Source organism: Drosophila virilis, chromosome 2, assembly GCF_030788295.1.
Source record: "Drosophila virilis strain 15010-1051.87 chromosome 2, Dvir_AGI_RSII-ME, whole genome shotgun sequence".
Classification (NCBI taxonomy): Eukaryota; Metazoa; Arthropoda; class Insecta; order Diptera; family Drosophilidae; genus Drosophila; species Drosophila virilis.
The window spans coordinates 11198014-11208921 of NC_091544.1; the positions used below are offsets into that span (position 1 = coordinate 11198014).

Below are 10908 nucleotides of genomic sequence, written 5' to 3' on the forward strand. Positions count from 1 at the left end.
CGCTGTTGCAGAACTGTCAGCTTCTTGTCTGACCGCAACTTACAAAAAATCACCTGTTGCTTTCACTACCCATTGCCGAGGGCTTTAATTAAAGTCTGCCATCTACACAGTCAACTTTTTGCGTTACTTTCGCAAAAGTTTGGCTCGCCTGCGGCTCTAAGCCGGTTGGACAAACTTTGATTTTGCGTCCAAATGACAGTTGGGCTATAGGTAGAATAAAATAAATTACATAATCCACTTCGCTGACATTTGTCAAAGCCAAAACCTAAAGAAAGTAAATCTTCAGGCAATATATTCAATGCGACATTATATTTGCTGTGTTACAAAATAAGTCAATTAAAGTAGCCTAAAGCCACAACGAACTACAAGTTGAGTCATTAAATATTGACAAATCATAATATGGCATAGGTTTGGTATTTGAGAGCAAGAAAGGCATAATGTTTCGCAAAGATTTAATGCTCAGCTGGCGTTGGCAAATCATAAATCCCTCATCAACAACATTTGCCAGTCGAACACTCCCATCTTATACAAATATTTTGCAGCACTCTGCTCCTCTTTATCACTGCTTTAAACATTTTGGAAGCTTCAAGCTAGATTAATTACAAACTTTGAGCTAGGCCACACGTTCTAATCGGATGCTTAATTTTCAGTTAATACTTGACATCCAGCTGAAAATAAAAGGCGGCAAATCAACGCAAGCCCTGGTTAGACAGACGTAAAGTCAGACAGTCTGATCCTATTTACTTTTGTCCTCGTACATGGAAAACCTTTTAATGAGCTTTAAGTGTAGTTAAAATTGGGACCCGCTAGCTAAAACCAGAGACCAGCTAAGAGACAAACTTAATGTGGGCTTCATTGAAATGGTAAGTGGTAAGTAAAATGTCGCCACATGCAAAAAGTTGGCAACAAGTAACGCAACAAGGCTTAAATGCAGCACACACACCAAATCCCAGTACGCATAGAGGGATTTCAGACAGAGCAGAACATATAATAATAAGTAGCACATATGTATTTATATATGTAGCTGTTCGTTCATACAGGAGCTGTCTGCCTTCTGATGGTATCCTATTGTTGCGCTAATGACACTTTTATAACTTTTTATAGATTTTTCACACTTAATGTGAACTTGTGCCATTTATCGTGGCATTCCCGACAGCGACAACAATCCTTTTTGTAAGCAACGCCAGCGATGCGTCGCCTATTTCGCCCTTTTCTATCGCCCGCTTCCTTTTTGCAAACTTATTTACGAGAATGTGCGGAAGATTCTGCCGGATTTGCACAGGCCCAGCTCAGCAACCATTATGCTACATCCGAATAGATACACAAATGTGTGTGAGTGTGTGTGTGCGTGATTGTGTTTGTCTAGCTGTTGTTGCCGCTGTTTGTCAGCTGGGCTGCTTTGGGGCTGGCTGGCTGGCTGGCTGGCTGGCTGGCTGGCGCACGACGCGTATACGCAACGTGGCGCATACGAAACAGGGCAAACCCAACGCCGCTCTACAATATTGCAACAAATCCCAAATGCCAGGCATGAACAACTTTTAAACTTCCCCCAAACTCATGCACATAATATGTTTGAATAGCGCCCATGTAACTGTGTATGTGTGTATGTGTGTGTGTCCGTGTGTGGTTTGCCTTATAAACATTGATGCGTGGCAAGTTAAATTCAGAGAGAGATAAATTGTCTCTTCGGCCTAGTCTGAGCTCTATCGCGTGGGATGGGGAATGAGCAAAATCAAAAGCAATCATCTTGATATTTCCACAGCGTACAAGGCTTATGTTTTAGTTTTCATATGAAAATAGATAAAGAAATCGTTTATTTTGATTTCAAGATGCCCTTAAAGTATTTTAGCTCCGTTCAGCCAAAAGTCATAAGGAAACACAATATCAGATTTTAAATACACACAATGTAGCTGTTGATCTACATAATAATTCATATTTGATTGAGGCTTACAATAATACATCATATTTATTTTGAATCTACAAAATTTTTACTAATATAATCAACATGTCTACTAAGAAGGGGAAATATATGTTAGTAATAGCTGGGCAAAAAAAGTTCTCTTATCAAATATCCGGTTATAAAACCTGATTGCGTTCACGAATTCTGGCCAATAATAGAAGCAAGAAGCAAGAAATGGGATGACCTCCCAATAAGGTACCGCAGGTAAGATTTCGCAATTGCGTGCGTACTGAGCGATATGAAAAATCTTGTCGATGTCAGATTTCAGTTACGGAAAATACCGTACCAGCCCGTGAAGAGTTTCTCCTGAATTCCATGCGCGTGGCCAGCTACATGCGCCAACCAGGTCTATATCAGATGGATATTGTGTTCATTGTGGCTAGACATAACCACGCGTTTCATTCGTTAAGCATTTCTTACGAGCAGTTAACCATTGTGAAACTGAGGCTGACGCTGCTGTAGTCAAGAAGCCGGGCATGGAGCCATGTGGACTATGTGAAAATCCATGTGGTGGAAAAGCACAAACCCTTAAACGGTGGGGCTATCATTGTGAACGATCTTAAACGAAGTGCCAATGGAAAGACAAATCGTGCAACCAACAAGGCATATTACTTGGCCCTCAAGGGGTTAAGGAAAATATAAACAATGAATTTTCATTTAATTTTGACTATATTTGATTTTCGACCGACAATTCTAATAGATAAGTTCTCTTGGTTTTACACAGTCTGATTATTGGTGCAATATACAGAATTTAGTCCGGGTAAAAACCAGCTGGGTTGTTATTATGTATCACAGAGGTTTTTAGCTGATATTTAATATTCTGTTAGGCAGTTGCATTCATTTATTTTTTATCATATTCACTTTTTGTTCTTTGTCCCTTTTATGTTATTGAGCATTCACTGCCAGCAGAAATCATTACCGCTTATCGCCACATACTATATTTTATATTTAACCATTTTTATTTATTTTAAACTAAGAAAGAAAGTTGCGCGCGTCCAGCAAAAAAAAAAAAGAAGCGCCCCCATTGGCTTTACACACGATTGCCCACATATAGACACACACAGACTCACACACACACACACACATACTTGGATGATGGAATGAAAGCCGTTGTTGAACGCAATTCAATTGGAATTAAATTCAAGCAGCGGCAGTTGCCTCGAGCATTGGCTGCAGTTGTTGTTGCGGTCGCATTGTTGGCCTCATTGCCAGCTTAGCTGTTCGCACTAGTAACCGCTAGCCGTGTGTGTGTGTGTGTGTGTGGGTGTCTGTGTGTATGTATGTGTGGGTGTCCTGCAACTTGCCTATACACATATTTTATATAGCTATGTAAGCGAACTTTGTAACTGTTTTGATTTTGTGCCGAGTTTACAAGCTGAATTTTTGCTTCAATTGATGACAATGCTCGGATTTACACTGCATTAGTATGTGTTGTTGTTGTTATTGACGTTGTTGCACACTCGCTGTTATTGCATTTCCTGTGTGTCAATATCCTGTGGCATTGTTACTCTAGCACACGCGCCGCCTGCTCGTTAGCAGTAATTACCAGCGAAAGCTGCAACTGTTCTAGCCACAATTCCCGTTGGCCTTGTTTCGTTAATAAACTTTGACATTTGAACCTTTAAGGTGACATCCTGTGGCTCTGAAAGGACTCGACTTTTAGTGCACTTGCATTTTATTTGCCCACCTTAATTCTACTCTCTTTTAAATTTTTTTTTTTAAAGTGAATGAACAACTGTGAAAAAAACCCCATTTAATTATTTTCATTACGTTCAATTAGGCTTTTGAGATTCCATGCATGCTTTAAATATGCAAATAAATGCAGTGAAGCCTTTAATTATTTATGTTGTTTGGTTTTTTTTTTTTTTTTTTTGCTGGCAACTCAATTAATTGAAATATACAATTGCAAAAACATGAACAATTCAAGCGAATTGCAATTTTTTTCTTTTTATTAAAAATCATGCCCATTTATTCGTGGCGATGCTCGACTTCTGAATTCTCCGCACAATTTAAGTAATTTGATACTAATGGAACTAAAAATGTAAATTAAATGAAATATAAACTAAAGTACCATCAACCAAAACCGTTGTGAAAATTCAATAAAAGCTAAGGCTTATATTTCGCACTCAGTAATTAAAGCATGAGTAAATAAGCTAAATGGAAATCTGGGAAATTCAGTCGGGAATCGAAACAGATGTTTGGCCACTCAGAAGTGTTGGGTACAAATAAGAACAACTGAATATCCATGATAAAATGTTGGACTGTTAAGATTAATGCATAGCAAAAAAAAAAAGAGCGAAAAAGCATAGAATGCCGAAATGCCAGAGTACGTATACAAATTACAAAGTTTTCACTTAACTGGCATCCCGTTGTGGCTGTACCTAAATTTTCTATTGCACCGTTAATAAATTGTGCCTCCAAGTTATTTACGCCAAGTAACTCATTGGAGCCGTAACCCAAATGCATAAATCACACGGAACTTCCACGGAAAATGGGGTTTGCATTTGGGTTTGGGTTGGCCGGGTTGCTCATTGTCGTCGCTGCTGCCAATGTAATTACTGCCCGAATTTGCCCACCAACTTTGGTCATTAGATGGGCGAACCTTTTGGTACACACTTTTTATTTGCTCGACACTGCTAAATTGCAATTTTTTTACATATTTTGCGGCACTTGGTTGGCGCCAAAAACCTGAAGTACATATCAGCATTGCATAATTTATATTTAACTGTGCCAAACAGAGGCGAACCACTGCCACCTTATCAAGCAACCACAAACAAACATTGTGCACAGCATCGAGTTTGGGAATTACCCAACGCTTTCAGTCATAAATTCAACTCCAAGCTCTAAGCGGCTGCAGTTGTCTCTGCACTCACTTGGTACTCGGTTCCTTCCTAAGATATTTACAAGTAGTTCCTGCCTGCTGGCAGCTTGTTTTCCTGTAAGTTCTTGCTAATTGTTGTCGCTCGTTGCGTACGAGCAGCGCGTAATGTCCTTGAGGTCAGGTGGATGTTGGGCGCTGAAGGCGTTTAATTTAGTCACCAAATGACTATTAGTTATGAGCTGATTATGCATCCGTTGCGCTGTCCCGCTCGCCCTGTCAGCCATGATTAATGTCCCATTAAACGTGATTCCGAGAAGGTTGGCAACAAACGCCCTCCGACCCACACACCCCCCGCCACTGAACAGGGGAAATAAAAACAAAACATTTGCACGCGAATGTCTGTCAAAGCAGCACGCAAAATACTTGCACCATATCCCCACATAAACAACCAGTAGCAGCCCCAAGACAAACACTCTTTTATGGCATTTTTATTGAAACACGTAAAACACAAATTGAGCAACTCGCAGCTCGCAACCAATGGGTCGACTGGGAAAGGGTGAATAATCACCCATAAGCTGAGCCTGCCAAAGCATGTAAACAACAGGAATTGAATTTCACAGTATTCCCTTCGGGCAAATTGCATGCAATTAAAATTTTAAATCCTCCAACATTATAGCAATCAAATAATAGGCTTTTAATCGCCAAGATTAAAAATAGTGCTTACAATAAAAAAAGCCGAAAAATATATTATGTAAAGAATACAACTTCAACCTTGAATATTACCTTACAAAAATATTGTTTATTTACAATTCGTTAACAATATATTTTTCTTAACTGCCTGAGGGGGTAAATAAATTTACTTTCGAGGAAAGTTTGAAGCAAAACTTTAAAACAAAATTTAAAAAAAAATATTTATTTTTTAATAACACAAATTTTAAAATAACGAAAATTTTAGTACATAAATCTCAAACATGAAATAAATAGAAAGGAATATTTCCTTTTCCTGGGAAAGGGTGAATAATCACCCATAAGCTGAGCCTGCCAAAGCATGTAAACAACAGGAATTGAATTTCACAGTATTCCCTTCGGGCAAATTGCATGCAATTAAAATTTTAAATCCTCCAACATTATATCAATCAAATAATAGGCTTTTAATCGCCAAGATTAAAAATAGTGCTTACAATAAAAAAAGCCGAAAAATATATTATGTAAAGAATACAACTTCAACCTTGAATATTACCTTACAAAAATATTGTTTATTTACAATTCGTTAACAATATATTTTTCTTAACTGCCTGAGGGGGTAAATAAATTTACTTTCGAGGAAAGTTTGAAGCAAAACTTTAAAACAAAATTTAAAAAAATATATTTATTTTTTAATAACACAAATTTTAAAATAACGAAAATTTTAGTACATAAATCTCAAACATGAAATAAATAGAGAGGAATATTTCCTTTTCCTGGGAAAGGGTGAATAATCACCCATAAGCTGAGCCTGCCAAAGCATGTAAACAACAGGAATTGAATTTCACAGTATTCCCTTCGGGCAAATTGCATGCAATTAAAATTTTAAATCCTCCAACATTATATCAATCAAATAATAGGCTTTTAATCGCCAAGATTAAAAATAGTGCTTACAATAAAAAAAGCCGAAAAATATATTATGTAAAGAATACAACTTCAACCTTGAATATTACCTTACAAAAATATTGTTTATTTACAATTCGTTAACAATATATTTTTCTTAACTGCCTGAGGGGGTAAATAAATTTACTTTCGAGGAAAGTTTGAAGCAAAACTTTAAAACAAAATTTAAAAAAAAAATAGTTATTTTTTAATAACACAAATTTTAAAATAACGAAAATTGTAGTACATCAAAAATCTCAGACATGAAATAAATAGAAAGGAATATTTCCTTTTCCTTCCTATTTTATCAAAATAAATAAGCTTCCATCGAATAAGGGTAAAAATAAAAAATTAATTTTAAGAAAATTAAAACAATACTTTATATTTGAACAAACTCTTTTAGGCTTCGTTGGGTTGTTTGGTATATATAAGACAGCAATTCGCTGTCTCTAATACCATGTACTAGCCGCGAAACCTGCATGTTTAAGAACACAATACTACAGTAAACAAAAACACACAACAACCATACAAAAACCAACTCTTGTAATATAAACCACTCTTGAAATAATTGCGAGTGTTTACTTAACATGAATGCTTGCTGGAAATAATGTGATATGTAGTTGGTATATTTTAGTATTATATATGTCTGTTATTTACTCGTGAGCATGATTTAGCACCAGCTAAGCAATTAACTATTATATTTACAATGTAATTTACAATGTTATGTACATAAGGATTATTTATTCGATTACTATCCTGTTCTCTTGCTATATCGATACTTGTAATCGATGTATTCGCCCAAGTCAATCGATACTAAAGACAATCGATATATTGAATTATTAACTTTTAAAGCGTGATGTCGCTTCTGCCATCACTATGAGAGCTATATTACAAAATTTGGAGGGAAGTTTATGCCAAATCTGACCCGTTAAACATTTTCTGCGTTTATTTAGAAGCAATGACAACTGCTTTAGACAACTTTCAACGCGCCGAGAAAATCGGCGAAGGCACATACGGCATTGTGTACAAAGCGTGCAACAATCAAACCGGCCAGGACGTCGCACTCAAGAAAATCCGCCTAGAAGGGTATGTAGCAGTCAAAAGGATGAAGGATCCAATTGATGTGGCCGCAACTCAAGAATGCATCGATGCAAGTAATGTAGATGCTAAGATGCATAAACGCCAAATTCGATGGCTGGTGGCAAGTTATTGACACGCATCTGCTGGCAGCTGTGCGGCATCCTTGATGTCCTTGACGAATGTCAAACGGCTTGGCCGGCTCAACAGCTGTACAACGAAGCCCGGATACTGTGTGTGTTGCGCTGTTTAGAGGTACGTAGCACCACATGATTCGGCTTCGTGGTGCACGCAACTGCAACAGAGGGCGTCAACGGTATTTATTAATATAGGCTACGTACATACGTATGTTTATGTTGTATTATTTGTTATATGCTAATCTATCCTGTGTTTTCGTAGCGAATCGGAAGGAGTACCATCGACTGCCATACGGGAAATATCTCTATTGAAAAACCTTAAGCACAAAAATGTAGTACAACTTTTTGATGTTGTTATATCTGGCAACAATCTATACATGATATTCGAGTACCTTAACATGGATCTCAAGAAACTTATGGATAAGAAAAAGGATGTCTTTACACCACAGCTAATTAAAGTGGGTGGTCTATCTCAAGAGTCATTGTAACAAAATTCTATGCTAATTTCCACGTTTATTAATTCTACAGAGCTATATGTATCAGATATTCGATGCGCTCGACTTTTGCCACACGAATAGAATACTGCATCGGGATCTCAAGCCGCAGAATTTACTTGTTGATACGGCAGGCAATATTAAGGTAGTGTACCCCAGCTTGCTTACATCATTATCTACTAATAAGCCAATTTCAGCTGGCTGATTTCGGTTTGGCTCGTGCATTCAATGTACCCATGCGCGCCTATACACATGAGGTAGTAACACTTTGGTATCGGGCGCCTGAAATACTGTTGGGCACCAAGTTCTATTCGACGGGCGTGGATATCTGGAGCCTGGGCTGTATATTTTCCGAAATGGTTAGACATAAAGTATTTATATCTGTGGTCTTTATCAGTGTGAATTTCCTTTATAGATCATGCGGCGTTCGTTGTTTCCAGGCGACAGCGAAATCGATCAATTGTACCGCATCTTTCGCACACTAAGCACACCCGACGAAAGCAAATGGCCGGGTGTTACACAACTGCCGGACTTTAAGGCTAAGTTCCCCAAATGGGAGGCATCCAATGTGCCAACGGCCATACGCGAGCATGAAGCTAACGATCTCATTATGGTAATTCCCCAATCGGGATTAAATCTTAAACATTGCTTACTTAATGTTACACTTAACTGCAGTCGATGCTGTGCTACGATCCAAATCTGCGCATATCTGCCAAGGATGCACTTCAACATGCCTACTTTCACAATGTGCAGCATGTGAAAGATGTTGCATTGCCTGTGGACCCCAATGCTGGCAACGCGTCACGGCTTACGCAGCTCGTTTGACGCCTACTTTACGCTCCACATTATAATTATCACGTTTTCTGTGATTGTATAGTAAGTTTATATGTCTACCTCAATGTTAATACAACTAGTGCAATTATAGAAAATCTAACTACATTAACTCTTGTTTTTCCCCTTTTGCAGATGTCAACTTCATTTCACATCAACACACATCCCACAGTCAGACTAACAAACACCATCAAAATATACATCATTTTCATAATAACACATAGTTTATTGATGATTCTTAACCAGGCGTGCAGCAAGTAAGTAGCGCTGGTGCTTGCGTGGTTTTACTTTAGCTGGCGCTCCCATTTCTTTATGTGTGTCGGATTGACGCTGGCGCTGACGATTGCGGTGATCGTCTCGCATATATGCCCCAAGTGCATTGCGCATGCTCTCAGAGAGCTCATGATCGTCGTTCGTTGCATCGGTTGCTGCAGAACCGACGCCGCCTTCAGTATCGACTCCGTAATTTTCATCTTCGTCTTCATTTGCTAAATTATCATCGTTTGATTCGTCAAGTATTGTTTCTGCTGATAATTCTTCACTTGGCAATTTAATAGCCAAGCTGATGGGTCGCAGCACGGTATACTTTTTTGCATTTAGTTCACCCAGGCTCTCCTCGGCAGCATCCTGTGCGTCACCTTCTGCCTGTAAATTATCTTCAAAGTATTGATCATAGTAGTTTGGCTGATTATAGTGTTGCAATCGACGCATGCCGTAGTAGTCGCTCGGACCATAGTAGAACATTGGTTGGTGCTGTGGCAGCGACACGGTTAATGGGGCGCCGTAGTAGTCATAAGGATCATCCTGTTCCTGTGAGTCATAGACTGGTCTACGCTTTTGTTGCTTTCGCCGCTTACGCTTGCGTTTATTGGCACTCTGCGTTCCAGATGTCGATGACTGTTGCTGCTGCAGCTCATCCTCATGCTCGTCAGTGTAGACAGCTTGCACGGGCAGCGTTTCAACGATGTTGGTGTTACCATTATTGAACAAGTTGACCAACGGATTGGTCAGATTTTGCAGGCCGAAATTCGGCTGCACGCTGCGCAAAAAGCTGTTCCAGACACGCAGAAAAGGTCGCTCCGTAGTGGTTGAGGGCGCTGCCTTTGCTTGACCTGCTAAATTGTGATTACGCTTGAGCCCGTCACTGGGGTATCTGCTCTGGATAAACTGGTATCTGGGATAAATAATTTGACTGCTGCTAAAAGGAAAGGAAAATTGACGTATTATGTGATTGTAGACATAAAAACATATTAATAAAAATATATATAATACAAATATTTACGAGCATTTTGTCAGTTTTCTCGACGAATTGCGTTTCATCAACTTAAACTTCAATTATTATCGAAGCTATGCGCACCAAAAGTACAAAGATAATTTGCTTACCCAGAATTTTTCTGCACCTGTGTCTTCCAATGCTGCCGCACATTAAAGTCATTTGTCCTGGCTGCTTGGATCTGGTTCGGAGCAGATTGCCACGCCAGTAGCAGGAATGCTGCCCACAGTTGCCAATGCATTGAAAATATTTGTTTCAAAATATTGTAAAAATCTGAAGACCCAGCCGTGTTCTTCGCTGGGTTAAAACCAACTGATACTAAATTCAGTTTGAACTTAAATTGTCAACACAATTCCCACTTAACTTTTCTTTACCATTCTTAGATCTTGGCTGATTTGAATGGTATTTTGGCTGACTGATGGGACAGTGAAAGTTTTTGCATCAATTTGACAATATCCATGTCAAAACAACCAAATTAATACGTATGCATGTCTGGGCCCAACTAACCCCGTTCTGAAAGCGTTGAAAGTCTTCGCTTGGGAGCAGTTGTCCATAGGCAGCTCCCAATCACCAGATTCATTCATATGCTAATTTACCCATCATACACCCATACCATTTGTTTAACGCAACGATCATTTTTGCCAAATTCTTAAACCAGTTTAGATCAAAGAGTCTTCAAAAACATTTTG

General features: G+C 38.7%; 2 protein-coding genes across 3 annotated transcripts; one reads left to right on the plus strand and one right to left on the minus strand.

Annotated features, from left to right (window-relative positions):
• The first annotated feature begins 7272 nt into the window (after positions 1 to 7272).
• Cdk2 (Cyclin-dependent kinase 2) lies at positions 7273 to 9163 on the plus strand. The gene is made up of 7 exons (XM_015172337.3): positions 7273 to 7493; positions 7884 to 8079; positions 8150 to 8260; positions 8313 to 8474; positions 8531 to 8728; positions 8791 to 8991; positions 9082 to 9163. Exons 1-6 carry the CDS (start codon positions 7366 to 7368, stop codon positions 8938 to 8940), a joined length of 945 nt encoding a protein of 314 aa, XP_015027823.2. The 5' UTR covers positions 7273 to 7365; the 3' UTR covers positions 8941 to 8991; positions 9082 to 9163.
• Positions 9164 to 9171: 8 nt separating this feature from the next.
• On the minus strand, positions 9172 to 10513 carry LOC6629913 (uncharacterized). Of its 2 annotated transcripts, none has more exons than XM_070207143.1 (2): positions 10330 to 10513; positions 9172 to 10141 (listed from the first exon to the last, which is right to left on the minus strand). In XM_070207143.1, exons 1-2 carry the CDS (start codon positions 10458 to 10460, stop codon positions 9172 to 9174), a joined length of 1101 nt encoding a protein of 366 aa, XP_070063244.1. In that variant the 5' UTR covers positions 10461 to 10513. The 2 variants fall into 2 exon arrangements, with proteins under 2 accessions (XP_070063244.1, XP_032295126.2); XM_032439235.2 differs by having other exon boundaries at positions 9172 to 10144.
• Between the last annotated feature and the right edge of the window lie 395 nt (positions 10514 to 10908).

Excerpts from the sequence above, each read along its gene's own strand:
- Cdk2 (XM_015172337.3), top strand. The coding sequence starts at position 7,366 with ATGACAACTGCTTTAGACAACTTTCAACGCGCCGAGAAAATCGGCGAA. Across the intron at positions 8,261-8,312 it reads ATACGGCAGGCAATATTAAG|CTGGCTGATTTCGGTTTGGC; the intron begins GTAGTGTACCCC and ends AGCCAATTTCAG. Across the intron at positions 8,729-8,790 it reads AAGCTAACGATCTCATTATG|TCGATGCTGTGCTACGATCC; the intron begins GTAATTCCCCAA and ends ACTTAACTGCAG.
- LOC6629913 (XM_032439235.2), bottom strand. The coding sequence starts at position 10,460 with ATGCATTGGCAACTGTGGGCAGCATTCCTGCTACTGGCGTGGCAATCT. Across the intron at positions 10,145-10,329 it reads CAGGTGCAGAAAAATTCTGG|CAGCAGTCAAATTATTTATC; the intron begins GTAAGCAAATTA and ends CTTTCCTTTTAG.